Raw genomic sequence first — 24499 nt, 5'->3', positions numbered from 1 at the left:
TTATCAGCTGCAACTGACAGTTCCACAACACAGCCACTCTCCATAAATAATGAAGAACAAAGGTCTGACAGGGAGACGAGGGCTGAGGACGTGAATCGAGTAAAAGGGAGTCACAGATTGAGTAAAGGTAGAGCGACTTCAAGAGCGTGAAGGATAGTGGTATCCTGAAATGCAAAAACAAAGATTTAATTTAAATTTAAAGATAAATAGAAGACACCTGAAAAGCTCTAAAGACTACATAAAAGTTAAACACAGGAAGATAGAGACAACCAGATACACCAAGCTGGTCACTTTTCCCTCCAGAATAATGTTGAAGCTTCAAAATAGGGCTACACAAAATATCATGTTACGGAACTAAAACACACAAATATTGGCGGCATGCGGAACATTAGCAGGTTTCCCCCATGTGTTTATCACCAGTAAATTTGGTGCATTGACAAACTGAGCCACGAGTGTCAAGTGCTGCTGACATTGCAGACAGACAAGCTGGTCGCCCTGCTGCCAACCCAACCTGTCAACCCACCAGAGACGAGTCAGTGCCAGTCTGAGATTGTGCTGACACGACTTCCAAAACAAGGCAAAGCAAAGCTCTGAACAGAGCAGAGCGGAGCACAACCGTCAAGAACACGTTGATCCAGAGCTACGTTTGCTGGCTCAGCGACTTTACAGCAAAAATAAACAAGCCAAAAACAGCGCTGATGTGCTTTTTTGACAAACCACACAAACTACACACTGTACATCATACTATACACTATTGGTCCCTGTACCAAATATCCGACAATTGCTTTTCTTCATCATTCGATAAACATCCCAGCATGTATTAGCAATATTTAACATTTAATTTAGCAGCAGAATCCTAAAATCGATGCTCTGATTAAAATGTTCACAGTAAACCAGTTAAATTTCTGCCTTATAGATTTTTTTTGTATTGTTGTCTCCTCATAAACCAACATTTTTCAACCTTAATATGACTAGACACGCTTTTTTCATACTAAAATAGAGCTGGACCGATCCGATATTACGTATCGGTCCGATACTGACCTAAATTACTGGATCGGATATCGGAGAGAAATAAAAAATGTAGTCCGATCCGAAGTATCACAAAATGACCTGACAAAACACCCTACTTGGCGTAACCCAGCTCGGCGCATCGGAGCAGTATGTGTCACGTGATAGAGCGGCTGTTGTCTCCCAGACCTGTCAGCAGTCTGTTGGAGCATTTGGAGCTTCGCTACATGCTTCCTAACCGCAGCATTTCATCTCGGCGAAAACTATCCTAGAGAAGTAAAGCAAGTGTGTAAGTTCATCCTTGAATGTTTGCATAGTATTTCCACGTTAAGCTTAACAACTGATATGTTGAGCCACAGCTGGACTGACCATCGGAGTTCCATATCGAGGTGAAAGGGAAGCGATTTGTCCCGTACTTCAGCTGGAATTAAAAAATAGACACAAAGCTGGAATTATTCCGTCTTTGCTGCTCAGTTGCATCTACTTCTTTCATTCACTCCCCCTCCCTCTCCTGTTATTACTTCAAACATGAAACTGATCAATGATCAGCTGATCGGCTTTTCTGCCACAAGTCTCGTCTTTCTTGTTTGTTTATCGCCCACTTTGCGCTAGAAAGAGGACACCAGCGGATAAACAACAGCAGCGCGTTTAAGGGTGAAAAGCTGTTGTTAAAATTTATTTAATATTACTTTCTAGTATCAGCTGATGTTTGCTGGAGCCAAGGCTGTAAAAGCTGCTGGTCATGATATCCGTTTGGATATGTGAGAGGGAAACATGAAGATGAAACCAGGAGATGTCCTTACTGAATCATCAGAGCTGAACAGGTGATGGAGAAACAGGTTTACCTTTTAGGTGACATGAATGAGTTGAAGGGAAGTTACGAACTGTTTCTGAGAAACAAATAACACCAGGATCCTTTTCTACGTAGCTGACGGCTGGTAACTGTGCAGGGGCGGCTCTAGCAAAGTTTTGCCAGGGTAGGGCATTAACAGGAAAAGGGGGGCACCAAGAAATATTTTTCTTTATTATGTCATTTAAAAACTTATAAATAAATAATTATCTGAATCTTACAACAAAAGTGGTCACCTGACTATCCATTATAGTATAAAGTAATATACACTAATATACACCCTAGTAAGCTATAGTACTTTTTCCTTTGGGAAGGTACCATCTGTGCAGTCTGCAATTCTGTTGAAGAAAGATGTTGAATCTATTTAACTATTGTAGAAAAATAATTGATTATTGTGCATTTGTTTTACACTTGCATTAAATTAAAGTTGATTACATCGATTAAGGGAGGGGGGGTGGTTCCCTAATATTTTTGCTGGGAGTTGGCAACCCTAGTAGTTAGGTAGGTAAGTACTCTTTAAAATACCAGAATAGGGAGGATGATGTTGGTTTAAATTTATTGATCAGTGTTGCTGAACTATAAAATGTTTTGGGTGGAGTGTGTTTTTTGCACACAGGTGTAACAGAATAGCTTCAGTCTCTTGTTTTTTAAAACTTGAGTATGAACTTATACAAAATGCAGCAAGATATTTATAAAAAAAAACTGTTTTATTGATTACAAAATACGCTATATCGGATTCATATCGGTATCGGCAGATATCCAAATTTATGATATCGGAATCTATATCGGACATTAAAAAGTGGTATCGTGCCATCTCTAATCTAAAAAGAAAAAAATGTACTTCTTAGATCTTCTTATACTTTTTATACATGTCAGCATAAAAAGTATTTATCTCTTGTTTACATTATACATTCTGTGTGAAGTTCAGAGAACTCTAATTCCGTTATATCTCGAATCTTATCTTGTGTATCGTGGTTATAAGGGACATAACGACTAAACAAGCTAAACAAAGCACAGATCGAGTGTTTCAAGTGTAGACTAATGGGCATTTATTTGACTGAAGAGACGCCAATGAAATGCATTCTAGGGTTTTGTGGTTTTATGAAAATCACTCAGTGCTTATAGAGTATTTGAATAAATGAGGAAAATATCCAAAAATCTTTTTGTATTGTTAATTAAATGCAAACAGGTCTTCAATTTTGTTTTACATTAAATCACTGATGTGCTTGTTGTTGTGGACACCCTGAGATTCAGCTTGTTGTATATCATTACCAGCACATCTTGTAACAACGACTAATGAATAATAATAAAAAAAAGTATTCATGCTCCTTAATGGCACTGCTATTTTGGACTTCACTGTGTATTCATGAGCCTAAAAAGCACATTACCAGCACATGCAGGTCCTACACTGTCTTTTTCTTTAACTTGCAACTTGCTACTACTAAAGCCTGCTAGTATCAGCAACCCTCTCTGACATCATCATCTTGGAAGGATTGTTACATTTTTCAGAAAAGAATTCAAATGAGTGCAGAAAAAATGCACTTGCAATCTTTAATGCACTCCTGTGTTTTGTAGTTCCTTCAGTGAACAAGTATAATCTATCCAGTGAGACAGCTGTGGGATTAGCTTCTTTTTTTTTGTCCTGGTCCAATCGCTTTCTTCTGTCCACCTTTTTCTCTAATCATTTAGATTATTCCTCTTTAGCTTTCTATCTGCCATTACCCCTATTGGCCTTGGAGGGGACGGGATGAGCCATTTGTCATGGATCCATTTAATGACATCAACATGATAAAGTGACAGTGTTTGACAAAGCATGGCCTCTCATCAGAACTGCTGGCAGCACAAACTCCCATCTCTCCATCTGAATCGTGATGCTAGATAGTTCTGGTCTGAGCAACATTTATATAGCTCATCTGTTTGTTTTTAAAAATGATCTGAAACCAAAGCAATCCACAGTCAAACAATAAGAGCTACAGTATTTAGCGTTTAACGCTACACCTCCTGCATGTCATCCAGCACCACCTGCTGTGTAAAATTTTAGGAACACTGACCAGATGGATCGGCATCACTTTTTATGTACCAGAGTCTCCATAGAAAATGTCTGTATAGGGTTATGAACCTAAAATACATAGAAGAGCAGAACTAGAGGAATATGTTTGTGACAATTATAGACAGCATCCAGTCCAATGAACCTTTAATTTCCAAAATAGATCAGTTTGTCTCTCTGCCAGCTAGTGTCATCCCTGCACACCACGATGATAGCGCTGATTAAAGTCTGTGGTACCACCTCCACACTAGGAAGAAAACCAGCAAGCAGAATAAAAACGTCACATACTCCTTATTACCTTTGCTGCAAAAGCCTCAGACTGACATGTGAGACGAGGTGCAGACGGCATCACCGCAATGAGCAGGTGATGGACTGTGTATAAAGCAATATGCCAAGTGATGAAAAGAGACGGAAAAGCAACAGAAACTGTGATGCAGAGTAGCAGAGGGGAAGACGGGGAGGCGGTGGATTTATCTGATTCATAGAGATACACAAGCCTGGGAAACAGTTTAGACAATGAATTTTGCTGCAGTGAGTGAGAATATGACAAAAGCAATGAGTTTTTTTTCTTTCCTTTCTGTGAAAATTGTTTAAATACCTAGGTGTCAAAAAGCTCCAAAAGGCAATATCAACTGAGCAGCACACCCACAGCTATTATTTGCATACACGGAGAAATAATTTTAGCTATTCTTCAACACACTTCACTTCATTCCACACAAATTATTTCAACAAAGAAACAATTCGCTACAAAGCTTAATTTACTAGCAATTTGCTATGTTTAGGGTGTATGACTTTAAAGGTATGCTAACCACTGAAGCAGTGTGGCTAATTATTTTTGCACTGACTTATTCCCAAAAAATATGCTGCCCGACAATAACAGTAGTAGCTAAAGAAAAGGAAGGATTTCTCCTCTCAAAGTCTCCCCGGGGGGGATGTTTACACCAGGGATATGCTGCGAGTGTTCATGGTTGCTGAACTCTGCTGGGAGCATTGACAGGTAATCAGTCATTGTTTGGAAGTTCTTTTAAATTATGAAACTCGATGTGGGAGTGAACATAGCACAAGCTGCTGATGAATGTGGTCCTGCAGCAGCAGCTTGACTGGTTGGTTAAAAACACAGGGTGTCGACACAGTACTAGTTTTTCCTTTAATGGATTTCAGAGCATCCTTCACACTCTAAGGATGCCGCTGGTACAAAACATGCAATCCATCGAAATGAAACCAGAACTATGTCTTATAAATCGAATCTAATCAGTGTGTCATGAATTAATAAATGTACAAAATGATAAGAGCATGTTCAACTGGATCACATGTGCCTATTGTACTGTAATCATTACACAGAAATGCAATGAATGCAGTAAATAAAATGATAATATTAAAAAATGAACAGGATTCCACATTAAACTGTATTGTGAAAATTCAATTTAGCATCTAAAACATGATCAGCACCATCAGCTGGGTTTTTGATAAGATTACATGCTAGTGTTACTTAGAGTTACCACATAGAAACAGTGCTGGAAAGTACTAAGACAGCGAGGTAGAAAGCAAATGTGGAGATGATAGCATTTTTGGATTTTATACTATTTGCTTTACATCCATTTAATGCTGCCCATCCAGCTGTGATCCACGGCAAACCGGGGTTCTGTTTTTTTCCTGCAGCTTCCATTTTATTCTCCCTTCGATTCATATAAATTGACAGCATTGTTCATGCAGTAATGCAGTAAATTAAGTTTATAAAACAAAACCTAAAACTGTCTTATGAATTCTGCATTTAAAACTTCCACTGGAACTCCATAGTATGCATTATGCATGAGCTGCACTACTGGATGTGTGAAGCAACAGAACCTGCAGTCATCTCTTAGAAGGAAATTATTCTCTTTTTTCTGAATATGAACAACAGACAGCTTGAGGTGTGATGCAGAAATGTGAAAATCCCCTGGAGGCTTTTTTCTTTTACATCAAATGTTTCCTTGTCATGAACTGATCTTGGTCTTGTAAATTCATAAAAAACCTAAGCTCACAATCAAAGATTGCTTGTAGAATCTCTGCAACATATCCAGCATTGGTCTGATAAGAGGGACATCAGCAGAGAGAGTCACAAAGATACTCCCCATTAGAGCATTTTTCTTCCCCCTCCTCAGGCTATCCCCACTATTTTCACCTTCTGTATTTCTCGCTTTCCTCTAGTCTCCTTTCTTCCCATTTGTTCTCCGTTGCCTTGCCTCGATCCCCTCACTTCCCCCTCTCACATCTCATCATCCATCAATTGTGTTTTTCTCTCATTCAGAGCACGTTCGTTAGCAAGCCCATAAAACTGGAATTAAGGAAACAAGTCTAAAGCTGCAAAGCTGCAGGGGGTGGAAGGAAATACCGAAACATTTGAACCTTTCTGTGTTTTGACGTTAAGAAGAGAGCTCCAGCAGGAGGATATCCCTTTTTTAAAAAAAACTGTCATCTCCTCTTCTCTCTCCAGTGAGTGACTAACAACACCGTGTGTCATGTCACACCGGCAGCACCAGCTCAGGTTCCACACTACTGGAAACTGGACACGACACACCCATTGCACCTCCGCCGTGCCACTTCCTACCACAAATAAAGCGCACAAACATGCACGAAAGCATATAGTTCAAAGATGGTCACTGCTGTCTTTTGGTAACGCTGAGCACACATTGTCGCGTAAACAAAGCAGCTACTCGGGTTTATGGAAATTCTGTATGAAAATGGGTTCTGAATGCAAATGGACAAACGTGCTGAAGTGATAGAAACATTTGGTTGGTGAACAACACATTTCCACATCCAATGATTACCACAGTCAAATCCTCAGGATGTGAATTACTCCTGGAATTAAAGAATGGTGCTTTACAACCACTATTTACCTTGGCATAATACAAGAGCATGCATGGGAAGCAAGAGGCATCAGTATATGGAAAAGTATCCCACAAGAAAATCAGCATGGAGAGTGTCAAAACAGCAATATGTACACATGTATTTATGCATCTCTGTGTGTGTGTGTGTGAATACCTACAGTAAGGCTTCGTCCCACAGCTGAGAGAGGCAGCGCTAACATCCAGACACTGAACACGCTCCGCTGTACTACTGCTGCTGCTGCTGCTGCTGCTGGCTTACGCTCCTCTGTGAGAGAGGCGCGCACACAAACACTGGCTCCCTGCGTATCGTGCTCATGAACACACGAATAGCAAAGGGCAACCAGCTGTGAGGCTCTCGCATACCTCACCCAGCTTCACAATTTATCATACTGCTCTGTCTGCCTTTCTCTATTGCTGTCACTCAGACACAAGACCGTGCAGAGATACTCACTGCAGAGTGCCTAAACTGCTGAGATGGAACGATACTAAATGAAGTTAACGTGGGACACATCCAGGAAGACGGTACCAGCTGCTGTCTCCGTGTCCACAGATGTTTAGTCAGTGAGAGAGCCCGTTTTATAGTCACCAATCCCCTTAGCTGGACTTTAGTAAGGATTACACAGTAGTGTTATTCTGAATTACCACATGGAGACACTGACAGACAGAGAATCTAAGCTGTAGAGATGACAGCATTTATGGATTTCACATTAATTACTTTACAGGATCTCTCTAATTTGGAGCTGTGAGCCAAGGCAAATTGGGTTAATTGGTGTTCATTGGGTTTTGCTCAAGGTAAAACCGGAAGTCCCGCCGCAGACAGCTGCCCACATGTACACACTTTTCAGATTTTCTTCCTAGAATTTCATTTTATTCTCCCTCCCATTCATATTATTGGTATTGTTGCAGTATCAATACAGTATAATATTAAAGCACTTAAATACCCACTACATTCGTTTATTAAATAATACTCTTTCTCATCAGTGTGTAGCCCAGTATTAACAGGGCTTTACTAGAAACACAACTAGAATACTGCATTCACATATATCACCAGTATGGGGAGAACAATAGAAATCCCAGCTTAGTTGTTCATGATAATTAACACCAGTGGTAGGAAATACAGTTATTCCATTACTGTAAAAATGTCAAATGAAGCATTAAGAAAGGACCAAGTCACTGTGAGGTTGCGCCAAGTCAAAGCATTTGGTCATGTAGACATGGTCAAGATCACTTGATGAAGTTCACTTTTCTTCCTCATTCCTGTTACCAGGAATGAGGAAGAAAGGTGATTTAAATGACTTTGAACATGGGATGGTTGTTAGCGCCAGATGGGCTGGTATGACTGTTTCATAAACTGCTGATCTACTGGGATTTTCCCACACAGCCATCTGTGGGCTTTACAGAGAATGGTCCAAAAAAGAGAAATTATCCAATGAGTGGCAGTTCTCTGGGCAAAAATGTTCTTTTGATGCCAGAGGTCAGAGGAGTCTGGTTCGTACTATGCAGAACAACATCTCTGAACACACAACACATCCACTCTTGAAGCAAATGGGCTAAAGAGGCAGAAGACCACACCGGGTGTCACTCCTCTCAGCTAAGAACAGGAAACTGAGGCTTCACAGAGGCTGACCAAAACTGGACAACAGAAGATGGGAAAAAAACATTGCCTGATCTGCTGAGTCTCGATTTCTGCTGACATTCAGATGGTCTGTTAGAATTTGGCATAAACAACATGAAAGCATAGATCCATCCTACATCCTTGTATCAACAGTTCAGGTTGCTGATGACTGTAATGATGTGAGGGATATGCTCTTGGCCACAGCCTATCTGTGTATTACTGCTGACCATGTACATCGCTGTATGACTACGGTGTACTTGTCTTCTGATGGCCGCTTCCAGCAGGATAACGCACCATGTCACAAAGCAGAAAAAAATAAAACTGGTTTAATGAACCTGACTGCAAGTTCCCCACACTCACTAGATCTCAATCCAATGAATGTGCAGCCAATAAATCTGCAGCAACTGTGTGATGGCAACATGTCAACATGGACCAAAAGCAGAGTTTAGGCAGCTCTGAAGGCAAAACACAAAAGAGGATTAATCCTGCTACTAGCAATGTGTACCTAATAAAATGGCTGACCAGTGCATTTTGTCTTTTTAATTTAGGAATTTAAATTTTCAGTTATGAATTATGGATTTTTAGTAATGTTAAATATTATAATAGTCGTCAGACTTTCCCATAATCTGTTCAATTTAGAAACAGTTACTAGACTGACGCAAACAATTTCTCTAACGACACATAACTGTCTCTTAAAAGTGTGAAAAGTGTCATATGACTATCAAAAGAAAGTCATGGCAAATTTGAATAAGCATTTATTTTCTGAAAAGCAACAAAAGGACTAAAAACCAATTACCACCAATTCTGTAAAACTGCAACTTTTCTGCTGATTGGGGACTTATCCTTAGGACATGGTGCTGAGGTAATTTAGTTTTTTTTTTCTTTCACTCAGATAGCCAATCAAGGTTAACAGAAACAATTAAAACGGCCTTTAGAAAAGTTGCATTAATTAAACTATTTATTTGTGCTTAGTTCAGCAACACAGATATTCACACAAGATGAAGGAACTTTATTTATACAATTCAGTTCTATTGTGAGCACAGTACATTTTATGATGCAACCATGCCAGAATGCCTTACAGATAACACTATCCAGTTGAATGCAGGATATATGTGCTGCAATATTTAAGCTATAAATACTATACTGAAGTCCAATCTCTTTGCCGAGTTTCCCCGTCTTTTTGTTCCAGTACTATCCACAATGATTTTCCGCCTGCTAGCTATTCATATCACATATGCTTCTCAGTGTGAGCTATAAATCCACAGCAAAAAATAGAGACTGCTCATGGGAGAAACTGCAGAAAGGTTCACTTCAGTCAAAAAGTAAAAAAAACAAACAACAACAACAGCAACAAAGAAATATGTAATTGTAAGAGGGTGGAAAAAGTGCGTCAATTCAGATGAAAGGTGAACCAGAACCAGTGAAAGAGGAGAGCTGGATTGTAGACATAGAAAATATTACACAGAAAACATTTGCCAGCAGCACTCAGGGTCACAACAAAGGAGGAAAGTTGTGACAGACATTAACTGTAGAATAGACTAAAATGATCCCGTAAAGGAGAGATGGCAATATAAAACTGTAGCACCCAATAGCACATGAAAGGAAGGAAATGCTGTGAGACATGCACAATAGAGAGTGCATACATTTTTTGATCTCTCTGTAGACATACAGGGTGAATGCCACGCCAGACAGGGGGCACAGCAGCAGGGAGGTGCCGCTGTGCTTCCTGCCACAGACAGCTCTGCAGAGTCACAACAAAACTCTGACAAGGCGGGCCAGTTTGTGCATGTTTGTGTGCATACGTGCTTGTGCATTGTGTGTGTGTGAGAGACAGAGAGAAAGAGAGAGAGAGAGAGACTGCACGTTCTTATGTTACAACAGAGTCAGACCCCAGGACGAGACAGCTGTCCCTTTCATGAGTGCTGTTGTATTAGCCTTGTTCAGCAGTGTGTCAGTCAGCAGCTCTTATGACTTTAGTTGCTGATTTCATTCTAACACAGCACACACACACGCACACACAAACAGACACACACCTCGCCCTCATAGGCATTAGCATGACGAAGAAACAGATAAAAAATTCATGGAGGTCGCTTAAGAAAAAAGCTACAACAAAGTAGTTTATGATGCCTCGCTGCACACCATAATGAGGCACATTTTCTTGAAGCCAAAGGAAATCTGGCAAGTTTAGGAATGACATAACCCAGACCTTACAAAAATAGCTGCACATACAGAACAATATGAGTAAGTCTGCACTTAAAGTTGTGCTTATATATGTCAATTTAGAGAGTATGTGACAATTGAGGCTATGCTCTTCCTGCTGCTCTTTAGCTGATAAACAATTTTACACACGAGCCCTGATACGACATGTGAGGCTTTTTGTCTTCTCCACACAATCATGCACGTATATGGCATAAACAAACACACCCATGCTGTCCATCTATCCTTGCTTTAATCTCCAATGTTGGCATCAACAAACCCTGCAGTGTTAACCATCTGTCTGCTCATTACTCACCACAAATCACTGAAGGCGTCCACACACACACACACACACACACACACACACACACACACACACACACGTGTATCATAACATGAATTTAAAAAGATAAGACAAATATATACAAATGACAAAAGCTGTTCAAACAGTCTTTGAGTCTGCTGTAGTGTCTTAAATGCAAAAAATAGGAAGCTTTTTCAACAAGTAGTGGCACGGTGGCTTCTACTAGCAGGCAGGCAGATGGACAGGAAGAGAAGTGGAAAACATACAGATAGTCAGACAAGCTCACAAGAGACAATTATTTTTGTAAGCTATGCCTCGTAGAAAGCTTGTGACATTTTCTCTAGAGTTCAGATCAATAATCAATTTAACAAGACTCTCTATGCAACTGCAGGAATCAGCTCATCTCTGTCCCAGCAGAAGCTCCAGATAAGATAAGATCCATGCATTCATTTTCTTCCGCTTTTCCAATTGAGGATCACGGGAGGGGCTGGAGCCTATCCCAGCTGTCATAGAGTGAGAGGCAGGTACACCCTGGATAGATCGCCAATCTGCCCACAGGGCTAACACAGAGAGACAAGTAACCATTCGCTCTCACATTTACACCTATGGTTAATTTAGTATCACCAATTACCCTAACCCCATGTACATTCCTAGACTGTGGGAGGAAATCAGAGTCCCCGAAGAGAACCCACACAGACGCATGGAGAACACGCAAACTCCACACAGAAAGACTGGATTCAAACCCAGCACTTTCTTGCTGTGAGGCAGCAACACCAACCACCGCCACGCTGTGTACGATTACGATATCTCAGATGTTTAGTATAACACACACAATTGTTTTCCCAGCTTTTGCTTTTGATTGTTCTCACTTTTAATCAGTTCTTTCTGCCTTTCCAGTCTACTTTATTTTGTACTATCATTTCTCAGATACAAGATTTGTCCCTGTGTTTGCTAACCTTTTAGAATCAAAGCAGGCTCTGTGAAATCAGAAAGTGAAAATCTTTGACAGCAACAACCTCTTGTGCAAGTGTGTCCTGGGACCACATAGGCAGCATCAACTTGGCATGCATGTGGAAGCATGGTGAGAACTACAAACTACAAACAGAAGTGCTTGAACCAGAACCTCCTCTCTGTGAGGTAACAGAGTGCTGACCGCTGAGACCATGCTGTCATGCTGCATGTGTACATCTTCATCAAAGTCCCTTCAAAAGTTATTATCTATGACACTTATTTGTTTTTAATTGTACAGATTTCAACTATGGCACACAAAAAACAACTTTTCTCACCTGACACTGATTTCCACAGTGCTAGTGTAAATCTATGCAGTCAGTCATACAGCTGTACCTTTTCCTGGGATTGATGGCTATAAGGTGGTCTGTTTCCAAATTAAAAAAATTAAAATAATCACAACTAATATAGATTTATGGCACGGTATATCCCTCCCACTAGCTGGTTTCCTTAACGGCGCCTTGATAACTTTTTGAGCTGTCATTACATCACATTAAGAAACTATGATGAGCATTTTTTTATGTATATACAGAACAAACAACTGATGGGTGAATCAAAAATGTTGCTACAGAGGAAAGTAGCAAAACACAGTGAACTTATGATGAGATCATAAACTTGGGTTAGGGTTCATTACATCCAGGAGGAGTAATTAGCTTGCAATAGATGTGATGACATAAGCCCAGGAGACAGATATTATTAGTGATGCTAAAAAACAGATTTAATTAGTCAAAAATATCTTCAGTACCAACACAGAGCAAGATGATAGAAAGAGAAACAAAGTAGAAATAATAAAACAGGCTGCTTGAGGGTAGAAGCAGAAAAAAAAATGCAAATGAAGGTAACAGTACAAGGACATAAGGCAGAGGTTTCAAAACGAAATTAAATCCAAGGGGGAAATCCAGCATATGAAAATCAGGTTGGGAGAAAGAGAGAGAGAGATTTAAGTCACGACACAGGAAGGGCAGTAACCTTACAAAGGGCATAGTCTAGCAAGCTAAGTTGAGTAGCCCCTGAGGCTGCCAACAAAGGAGGTTATCACACTGGGAGCCTGGCCGGGCACGATATATTCCCGCCCAAGGGATAAGTGGTTAAATCGCTTTATTTCCTACTCTAATGAAATCACATCATTTGAAATTGTGTTACTGATTATATACACACAATAAATACACAATACTGTGTCACATGTTTAGGCACTAAAACATTAGTGTTAGAGTTACAATTAAAAATACAGTGTAATATAATGAAAGCTCTTTGCTCTTGGCAAAATTGTTTAATTTAGTCAACATTATAATGCATTTTTCAAATAGTCTGATTAATTCAGCTTATGTACAGTGGGGGAAATAATTATTTGATCCTCTGCTGAATTTGTAAGTTTGCAAATAAATGAACAGTCTCTAATTTTTATGGTAAGTTCATTTTAATGGAGAGAGACAGAATATCATCTCAAAAATCCAGAATAAAAAAAAACACATGTTATGAATAGTATTTGATCCCCAAGCAAAACATGACTTAGTACTTGTTGGAGAAATCTGTGTTGGCAAGCAGAGCAGTGAGATGTTTCTTGTGGTTGATCGCCAGGTTTGTACTCTTTTGGCCCACTCCTCTTTACAGAAACTCAGTAAATGGTTTAGGTTTCTTGGTTGCCACTTGGCAACTCAAAGCTTCAGCTTCTTCCACAGACTTTCTACAGGATTGAGGTCTGGAGACTGTTTAGGCCACTCCATGACGTGCTTCTTCTTTAAGTATTCCTTTATTGCCTCTTTGGTATTTTTAGCGTCATTGCTGTGCTGGAAAAAGCTGTAGGGGATCAAATACTTATTTCACTCAACGACACATAAATCAATTCATAACAAATATTTAATATCTTTTTTTTTTTGTTTGGTTGATATTCTGTCTCTCTCACCATTAAAATAAAACTGCCATAAAATAGATATGTTTTCTGAACTTACAAATTTAGCATATTTTGATTAGAGATGCCCGTTTTAATGCTAAAATCATGTGTTTGAACAGGCAATGTGTTTTCATTTGTTTTGTACAATTCATGTAAAGCTTAGCTCTGACGTGCTCAGAATCCTTGGTGCAAAGACTCCATTAAGGAAAAGCTTTCATCCATCAATCTTCTACCACTTATCTGGGTTTGGGTCATGGGGGGCACCAGTCCAACAATCAAAATCAAGAAGTGGTGGGATGCCCATCCTCAGCATTGTCAACAATGGCTGAGAAGAAACTGCTCCTGGCTGTCAATAAATGTGATCAGTATTCAAGAAGACCTGAAAATGAATTTGGTTTCATACACTGCCTGTGGACACAGAACCTAACACTGTACTTAGCTCAATTGATTCTATCATGTAATATAAAATAGCTTATAATTACAATTCCTTTCTTCATCTCTTCCTAAAAATCTAAGCTATACTTGCATCATTCAGTCACTGTCGCATATTCCTCTCATGCAGTATTACACACACAATCCGATACATTAAATAAACCTTGACATTAGAAGCAAAAGAAGGCAGAACAAAGAGCAGTGAAGTTGGCTTGGCATTACATGATCCAAACTACAGAATGACTTTGAAAAACAAAGTCTCCTCCCAAACTCAAAAGGTAATCTTGCATTTTCTTTCTCTATATTATCAAAACTATCTCAGCAATACTGTCCCTCATTGTTTCCATGTGTTTTTATGCAGTTGCCTGATGTTTCACAGGCAGCAGCGTGAGGCAACATGCTAAAATTCACATAAAGGCCTCCGGTGTCATCGCTAACAAACATTTTGTTGAACGTTACATAGTGAACCTTTAAAAACAACTTTTAAAAAAAGTTAAATGGTGCGAGCAGATGAGCTGTCTGCAATTTTGAATCTGTCTGTGACTTTAGGGACTGTCTGTACCAGTTCACAATACAAATGGAAATAATGGAAAAAAAATTTTCACAGATTTCCAAAAAGAATCCTAAATTTAATTGAGGTAGTCCATGAAGGAATTTCATGGCAAATAATAGATTTTATGTCTTGCTGAACTCTTTGTTCATGTTTCACTCTGAAACATTCTGTTCCCTTTGGGTGATTTCTAGTTTCTGCAGATACATCGTGACTGAGCTTTGTACATCCAGGTCATTTACAGTGGTGCCAAAACCCAGAATGGGGGGGCGCAGCAGACCAGGACATTTCAATGCTCTTCAGCATGCTTTATTTCACAGTTGCTGTTAAACATACACGAACGGCCACAGCTCTACCACTGCCGGCCGCACACATCACCAACAACAACCACAACTCAGACTGAGCAAAGCCTTTTAAGTTGGCGTGATAGCAGATGCCGCGCAGGTGCGTCCGTCTCACCTGCAGCACCATCGCAGACCCCGCCACACCACCCATCCATGAGCTACTGTTACTATAGCTGGCATATTTATTTCAAGTTATTTATTTCATATTCTGTATAGTTTTTCATATTTATATCCTGTCCATATCCTGTACATAGCTTGTACTCACTACAGCCTGCATACTTATAGTTATAGAATATTCACAACATACTTCATACCGTGTACATTATAACATACCATAATAGACCCATTTCTGTAATATACTTACATATCTATATTATTGCTAATATATATTGTAATATATCTATATCACTAAAGCACTTCTGGATGGATGCAAACTGCATTTCGTTGCCCTGTACCTGTGCATGTGCAATGACAATAAAGTTGAATTCTATTCTATTCTATATAACCCTTTCACATAAAGCACTGACATGAGCAACTAAACCGCACGAAAATAAAACACGAACTAAACAGAACTAAACAAATATTATCAAATATTATCAAATTGTCATCTAGTGGTTCAGTGGGTATATAGCTAGCAGCCTAGAAAAGACATTTTCTTCTACTATGAAGACCGTATTTTTCCCCTTTAGGTTGTAAATGTTCTCAGTTGCCTGCGTTCCCCACTGTGATAAAAAAAAAAAAAATCCTTTCATGTCCTGGAAATAGCACACCCAAAATATTCCCAGTTTCTTTCCAGTATTATGGAACATACTTGGGGGATTTCCTGATGTAATAACTGTATATCACATTGTGATGCAGCTCAAGCCCACACATTAACCACAAATACATGCAAACAGTTATATAGCAGGAAATGCAGGATATAGCGCAAAAGCTATTTTAATTTTGGGGGGGATGGGACGGGCTATTCCTCGTACAACCTGGGATTGTTCCCCCACACAGTGTGTCATCACAGCAGCCCACACTCCAGACCTGGAAAGAAGCCCACACTCCAGACCTGAGGTACTGTAGTAGCAAACCTTGCAAGTTTCAGCCAGTGATTCATCCTCCTTCATTGTAACAACACCCACATGCACACTCATACAGCCACATGGTTCTATTATAACCAGTAACTGGCCCCTTAGAAAGCTTTCTTATAATACTTAGGAATTCTCGTTCAATTAATAAAAAAATGCTTATTCATGAACATTCCTGATGAAAACTGTCCATGCGCCAGGGTCAGGACATTATTTATCCAAAATGCAGTTTACACTGGCTCTGCAGTGACTTCACAGAAGGCTACACTATCACTGTCTGTTAGTATAGTCAGTGCAGTCAGCGTGAAAGCAATCCCAAAATATGAGATAAATTAAGATTTTGTGGGTTCATAGATAGATATGCCGGGTAAATTTCCTCCTTTAAACTAATGGTGTGTCCTGCTCATGTATTGGTTTGCAGATGAGTTTGATCATCAGGAGAGATTTCAAGCAGATAAAAAAGGCAGAGAGAAGGAGATGAACAGATGGCTGATGGCTGGAAAGTAACATTCCCAATTTACACACTGTGATTGACACTTCAGTAGCACTGTTAGGAAAAAACAAAAAGACTTCCTCTCTCACTCTCTGAATCTACACACAGTAAATTATCACAGAGATTTCTGCCAAGTACATCTATCTTGTCACTGCACTGATTCATACACTATGGTGTTGTTGTTTTTTTGATGAATTTCTTTTCTATCGAATATAAATGTTTGTGTGTGTATTCTGCACTTTCATCGGGAAACCTTTCATTTATTTCCATATGAATTCACTTCTATGGATGAACTTGGCCTGATCGTATGCTGTTTTCTTTTTGCAGCCTGCCTATATTATAAGGCAGAACCCAACAGCATTAGATTCTGCGCATAAACAGCATCATCTGTTGAGTGAACACACGCAAAAGAGCTCGGTTTATGCTGTACGGCATAATGAAGGCAGACGCCAACCCATCTTGATGCGTCCATCTTTGTAAGGATGTGCGACTTATACGCAAGGATAAAGATCACTAAGCTGAGTGGCGATGGATGCTTCATTCATGCTGAGTCATGATATTAGGGCAAAGCTGATCAATAATAAACATCCATCCACATGAACCTCAGTTAGAGGCTCTCAGGTGTGTAATTTGAAACCAGTGAACCACAGATTGTATTTAGCGAGTCTTCTCCCACCCCCATTCTCTGCGGCCTGCTGGAGCGGGAGGGCTAGTAGGAGGAGTTGGCCGTCCGACTGCGGTCTGGGGTGTGGGGCCTCCCTGCTGCTGCGGAGTCGGGGTGGTCTGCCTCTCCCCACCGCAGGGAAAAGGGTAACACCACCTGGGTCTGGGTGCAATTCCCCCCTCCAGGGGCAAGGGTACCTAGACCCGGTTTGTAGAGTACGCTTGGGGAGTGTGATTGTGTGTACAGCGTCTCTTTATGTCTGTCTCCACGTTGGTTGAGTGTGGAGTGAGTGCATATGAGAGCATGAGGGTGGGAATGGATGTTTGTGTCTGTGTGTGCCCGTATGTCTGTGTCTATATGTCAGGTTGGGTATCAGACGCCACCTCTCTGGGGACACCTCAGGCCCTCCAAGGTTTGGAGGCCTATCTCCACCCACCACAACTTCCCCTGCCGGTGGCGGACTCCCTCAGGTGTCGGTGTGTTGGTGGTTCTTTGTATCTGGGGGTGGGCGTCCGGGTACACACCGGCTCACTCCTTGGCGGCCGCTTGTCGGGGCCTGAGGCCTGGGGCTCGCTCGGGCCCCTTTGGAGGTGGGGTGCCCCCGGCCTCTCGGCCTGGGGCTCGGTCACTCAGGCACAGCTGGGGGCCGGCGGAGCTCACGGGCGCGTCACTGCAACTCCCCCTGACTTCTGCTCCGCGGCTGCTGGGCGAGCCCTCATCTGGGACTCTCCTCAGCTCTTACTGGGACAGTGGCGCGGCTGCCCCTCTGTTGGTCTTCCATGGTCTCTTGTATTCTGGGGGCCTCTGGATGTCTGGAGTTTTGATCTCCTCCATACCCACTTCACACCCTGGAGGACGGGGCTGTGGCCCCCCCACACTCCCTAGCAGATCATTACATGGAGAAACCTTTGGAATGCAAGCATGCTGATCCACACAGGTATGCACACATGGGTATTCACAGACGCGGACTAAAGCTTTCTTGGCTGCTGCCTCAAAGCACACTGTGCGCTGTCTATCTTGCGTACTGCACAATATCGTTTATTATTTAGTAAATATTGATATCTATGACTAGCTAGTTTATTGTGATGGTGCTTTGTTTTCTCTATTATTATGTTGCTCTTTGTTGTTTGCTGTCTCCTCTGTTTGTTTTTTTTGTTGTTTGTTTTTTTTTTTTCTTCTCCATACAGGTGACCCAGGAGTTCTTTTTTTTTTTTTTCTCTCTCTCTTCCCCCCCCTTCTCACCGTCTCTTCTCCCCTTTGGTTTTCTTTCTTTCTCTCCCCCTCTTTCTCTCATTCATTCCCCCTGTCCTATTTATTAAAAAAAAAAAAAAAAAATGACAAAGGATGAACTGAAGCTCTGCCATCACGTAATGTCGCATACTGCTGTTTCTGATGTCATTTAGAGAAAAAAAAAAAAAAAAAAAAAAAAAAAAAATGACAAAGGATGAACTGAAGCTCTGCCATCACGTAATGTCGCATACTGCTGTTTCTGATGTCATTTAAAAAAAAAAAAAAAAAAAAAAAGATTGTATTTAGCGAAATGTCAAACTACAAAATTCCTTTAAGTTGCGGACATCGCTCTTACAAAAAAACAAAAATGTAACCATACCCTCGAGCACTTTTCGTGTGAAGACCTCATTGAGGGCAAGTTTCACCAATACTCTAGGACCAAAAACAACTCTTGCGACTCACAATGGCACAAAACTCATCAGCCCTTCATCTGGACAAGCTAAAAATAAACGATAGAGAAGGAGTCCTAGTATTGCATTAATGCACTGAACTCACCCCTGATTTTGTGGAGCTCATGGATGAAAGAACGAGCAAACGGTCTAAAGTCTCCCACAGCAGCACAGCTCACAAAAGTTCATGAGAGCGGATCTGTGTGCGACTATTTGAAGATGTGTGCCAGGGTATTTGTGCTGCCCCTCAGTCAGCGTGTCAGCAGCAGTTGTGTATATAAATGGGTACAAGAATGCTCTAAGCTCATAAATGGCATGCGGCACGCTAATGTGAGGACACTGAATTGGCACTATTGTGGATGCCAGTGTCTCACACTGAGGGCCTGAAACTGTCATGCTTCTTTTTTATACAAATTTACAAATAAGCAACAATCCTTAACATCTGTGATATAGTGTATACATATACAGACTAATGAGATGGCAAAGTAGAGCTTGACCAAAGGGTCAGGAAACAAAGAGTAAAATGAGATGAAAAGTATTGCTGTGGTACTGAAAGCCTTTTTTAGTAACTGTGGGCTGTGGTCATAATCATGACTTAGAAATAGCAGCCACCTGTTGGTGCTGGAGATTCTGGCACAGCATAGAACGGCAGGCTGGTCGCTAATGGGAAACAATTTACACAATTTGTCCCATAGTGACAAAAGACTGGCAGAAATGGACAATCCCTATCATATTAAGTCTAGACATTGTATTCCAGAGTTAGATCTATGCTGTTATTGTCCTGATTTCAATAAGAAACAAAGAAACTATATATTTAACCAAAGAAAAAGTAAAACACCAGTATTAATTAATAGATTAATATTATGTATTAGTATTATTTTTGAAGATAAAATTATACGTATAATAGAACAGCCTGCGCTTTAACAAAGGACATTTGTAATTTTTATTGTTATTTTTCTAGGTTCGTGACAACTGCCAAAAATGCTAAAGAACACGTTTCTAAGATCTGTCAATTTCAAATGTATACAAAAGAAAAATAGATATTTCTGAAGAAAGGTCAACTGCAGAGGTAAGTGTAAGTTATGCTTTATTCAATGGAAATATTTATGCATCGCTAGTATTCTACAGTTTGGTGTAGAATAAAAATAATGGCATTGGCATTCAATGCCAACAAATAAAGCCCTCACTTGTTTTCCCTTACAGAATTTGGGATGGCGAAATCTTCAAGAAACACACGCTTCAGTTTCTCTAAACTCAGGTACTTTTTTTTTTGTATCTTTTTTCAGCCAAAATCATATTTGCAAGAAAGAGCTAAATAATTACTTTATATAACCAATTCAAAAATGTAGCATTGAATCTCTGTTTTTAGTCATCGACTTTTTGTTTTCATTACTGGTCGTTAGGAGAAATCCATCAGCAGCTGACAGGAGGTTCTGCATGACGTGGATCAGCACGATGGTAAAAAGACAAGTGGAGAAGCAAACTGCAGAACTGCGTAGAGAGTTTTCTCTCATGAATCAGGCCCTGAGAGAGGAGATGGCAGCTGAGCTTCAGGAACAGCTGAGAGAACTATTGTTAGAAGAAACAGACAAGACACCATTGTGCTGCAGCAAGCTGGGCTCGGACCTGAGATTGGCGTCAAGGTGGCAAAGGGAAATGGCGGGAGGATTCGAAAACACTGACGAAGACTACGAAGATGGGGAGATACTAAAAACATTAGCCTTTTCTGAAACACACAATGACACAAACAGCATGTTCATATTGAGAAAAAGCCCGAAAGAGGAATCCTTAAAGATTTCATTGACCAGTGATTCCAGTGACACTGACTCAACAATTAACAGAAACATCTCCAAAGATGTACAAGGGAAGCCAGACTCAGGTACATGCAAGCAACAGAAAAATCAGAGCTCTTCCTCAGATGTCACTCCTATCTGGGACAGCGCCGCTAATCACTTCTGCACTACGCAAAGCTTCATTTCCAGTGAATTCAGCCATGAGAGTGAGGATGATAGTGTAAGAGAGGCTTTGATGATGGACAACCAGTGGAAGGAATGGTTGGACAAGCAGGAAATGAAAGGATACAGCCACAAAAAAAAGCCAGTTAAAAGTCAAAACAATATGGAAAAACAGGGAACGGCAGCATCTGGTGTACCAGAGAAAAAAAAGGATCAAAACTTGAAAAGGGGTGACACTATGAAGAGATTTAAGACATATATCAGTGATGTCTTTAGCTCTCATGCATCGCATAAGTGGAAGAAGTTTGAAAATGAAGATGGAAGCTCATGAAAAACAAAAAACAAAAAAATAACTGATAAAAACTGAGCATACAATAAACTAACTTGTGCATTACGATTATAGTCTCCAGCTTCGATTGACTTTTGAGTTGCAGAGCACATTAGCTTGATTTACAAGTTGGTAAGTGCTGAAAAAATGAGGGTAAACCTTTCTGGTGACCTTTTAGGCCACATAAAGGCAAAGTGCCTGCCTACAGATAACCTTTATCTGACATCCGACACCCTGAAAGGAAAACTAAACAACCTCTCACTGAATCAATAAAAGGCAACGTTATGTAAATGAATCTCTGGCCAAATGACTGCAATAAGTCTGTACTGCGATTTAACTTGATTGAAACAAAGTGGTCTTTACTGATACGTGTAAACAAACTTTTCTGTGATGAACAAGAATGCATTCATCCAGTGGATAAATTTGAGCTGCAGATTTGCAGATATAACATAGGATAGGATGGCCCCAGTTTTTCTTTTTAGGCTAAATGAGAAAGTTTCATGACAGTTTAAATTCATACTTATATGTTAGATACAGTCACACAAGCACAAAACAACAGAAAATAACTTAAAGTATCCCATATATTACCTTACAATATATTATCATATATTACCTTAAAATGTTTGTTTAGTGACGTAGGTGTGCACTCCAGTGGTATTATAGTTTAGATCAGTAAAACAGTCACAAAAGGAATAAATCAGAAAGCCATAGCAGCAGTAGTAGAAAAAACATCTACCTTAAAAGAAAGGTTTTGTGTGTGTGTGTGTGTGTTTCTGTGTGTTTTAAGACTTTCTGCACTACAGTTTATTACATCTACCAAGTGTATGGATTTTAACTGAGCTATTTTTTAAAGTTAGTTGCTCAGTGTGTGGCTCTTGGCTTACTTTAAGTCAGTTATTGCCCTCTTTATTACCTCTTATTCACATCCTACTGCCTTCTCTGTTTTTAAATAAGAAATTTCAAGTTAGCAGTCGATATTTCACAGAGTGAGAGGAGTTCTCTTGAAATTCAAGTGTTTTCCAATATCTAAGAAGAATATTAATCAAGGGAAAATGTTTAAATCAATCTGATAGCATCCCAGCTGCTTCAGAAAACATAGAAGTGCGATACAGATCCCTTATTTGCTTTAAAAGGATACGGTACTTATACTGTCTGGAGAGTACGGACTGTAGTGAGGACTGGTAGGTTTTCAGTATAATGAATTGCTTATGATCACGTGCATTCACTGAGCCAAGAAGCCTTGCTGTTCGCATGCTGTTAGTTTCCTCTTTTCTCTCTGGGGGGCCATGTCAGTTTTGTACCAGTAGGTGGCACTAAGTCACTTCCAAGGTCCAGCAACCTTTAGACGCAAGCTCAGCAAAATGATGCAGTCAGGGCCTTAAATACAAACATACCCACAGGGAATTTTGACTCAAAAAATCAAAGTCAAAATGTATCTAATGCGGTAAAATTCAAGCAAAAAGTAGATATTAGCTACAGTATGTACAGCTGTTTGTGGGAGGAAAAAAGTTTTCAAATCTTAGCAGAAAACCACTCAAGTAATCGCTTATTTTCCTTCCTACTTTTTATAACATTGCCAAACCATAATTAGGATGTAAGCATGTAGTGACTGGGTGGCTATTAAATGCACTAATTGTCTCAGTGAGTGTTAAGAGCTAGACAAACATAAATCTACAATTCATATCCCATTTGCTAAATATTTGTTTATTTTAAACCTACGTGTGTAAATGCTTTCAGTAGGATTTCAACAAAAAATGATGTCACCATCTCTGTATAACAAATTATATCTTGGTGTCACTGTTAGAGTGGCATCACTGTATGTGTGCATAACAACTGCTGGCAAGCTTTCAGTTGCCTCCAGTCATTTTCAGGAAACATCATCATCAACAGCAACATCCGACCTCCTGGATTCTTTAACAGGCCCTCATGTGAAAAGAATATCTCTGCCCAGCCACTATGAGATGCATCCTTCCACACCAATGTTTCAGGACAGCAGCGGTCACGTCTGTTCCATGTTGGGATGGAAACCCCAGAGCTTGAGCTGAGTTAACTTTAATCTGCTTACTTATGTTAATAAAGGAATTTTCACGTTTTCTTACTTGCTATGTTTGACCTACATGTGCCATGTAGGAAAATAGGATCGCATAGAAGTCTGCCAAGTCAAATGTTTGATCACATTCACAAAAGTGATATTGTTCTGTCGTGTGTTTTTATCTTAGGCTAAAACTCAGTCATTGCAATATTAGAAAGAAACCCCCAACAATCAGATGATCCCCCAGGAGCAAACACTTGGCAAAAGTGGGGAGGAAAAACTCCCTTTCAAGTTAAACTCTACACTGTTAAAAAAAACATCCTAAAACAACGGTAATATTCCGGCAGCTGGGGCGCCAAAGTACGACCGTGAAATAACAGAAAATAACTGTCCCATAAAAATACGGTTATTTTCAGTAATGAAAATAGAGTTTGTTGCGCTAATTTGACATGGGATTCTGCCTTTTCCAAGTGCTTTTAGACATTAAATTAGGAACATTTTTACGCGATCAAACAATGAAATTACCTATAAACAAGGTCACTGAATGTGGAAATATGAATCATAATACGTAAATGTACAGAAATATACAGTTAACAGTTGGTTTACGTAATAATTGATTGCATGCCCTGGGACAGACTGACAGAGACGAGGCTGCCATATTGCACTATTGGCCCCTTTGGCTATCACTAGTAGGCGGTAGGTGAAGAGTCTTGACCACGGACACAACGACGGAGAGCGTCCAAGCCGGGGCGCGAACCGACAACCTTCTGATCACAAGGCGAACTGCCAACTCTTGAGCCACGAATGGCCTAACTAGCAACGACAATAATACTTATGTGATGTAACACAAGCTTATAGGGATCATGTTATATACTTTCCCATTGCATTACATTTGAATTCAACAGTTCAATCTTTCAAATAACGGACAGATATTTGTGAAATCATGATACATTTGTGAATGTATTTTAACAATCTAAATATGCATATGTACAGACAGATACATTTAATAATCATGACAATTATGTTGTATTAGTTCACATTCATTGGCCGATGCTTAGCGTCATGTTATTTATATTAATTGCAATTCCTACCTCTACATTTCTTTTTCAAAATATATAATTAGCACAGCGTGTCCATGCAATGTTTTACATTGTGGTATGCAG

At 40.0% G+C, this 24499-nt stretch overlaps 2 protein-coding genes across 7 annotated transcripts in view; one reads left to right on the top strand and one right to left on the bottom strand.

Moving 5' to 3' along the window:
• The window catches only part of LOC146562381 (multiple C2 and transmembrane domain-containing protein 1-like), a 148125-nt gene that overhangs the window by 115438 nt on the left and 8188 nt on the right, over positions 1–24499 (bottom strand). Inside the window, exon 1 of one of the 6 annotated variants that reach the window (XM_085294089.1) lies at positions 6931–7169. The exons of 3 other annotated variants lie outside the window; for them this stretch is intronic. In XM_085294089.1, coding sequence (XP_085150215.1) covers positions 6931–6972 — 42 coding nt within the window. In that variant the 5' untranslated portion in view covers positions 6973–7169. Of the gene's footprint in view, positions 1–6930; positions 7170–24499 lie in introns of those variants that run through there. 2 more of the 6 variants (XM_085294092.1, XM_085294090.1) reach the window with 2 other exon arrangements.
• Positions 20061–21361, top strand: LOC146562382 (uncharacterized). Its single transcript, XM_085294099.1, has 3 exons — positions 20061–20090; positions 20225–20279; positions 20425–21361. Exons 2-3 carry the CDS (start codon positions 20233–20235, stop codon positions 21305–21307), a joined length of 930 nt encoding a protein of 309 aa, XP_085150225.1. The 5' UTR covers positions 20061–20090; positions 20225–20232; the 3' UTR covers positions 21308–21361.

The sequence above is a fragment of the Mchenga conophoros genome, linkage group LG12 (genome assembly GCF_057382185.1).
Source record: "Mchenga conophoros isolate Kocher_MC1m ecotype Shallow Benthic linkage group LG12, M_conophoros_male_GT1.1, whole genome shotgun sequence".
Lineage (NCBI taxonomy): Eukaryota > Metazoa > Chordata > Actinopteri > Cichliformes > Cichlidae > Mchenga > Mchenga conophoros.
This window is presented reverse-complemented; position numbering and strand designations above follow the sequence as displayed.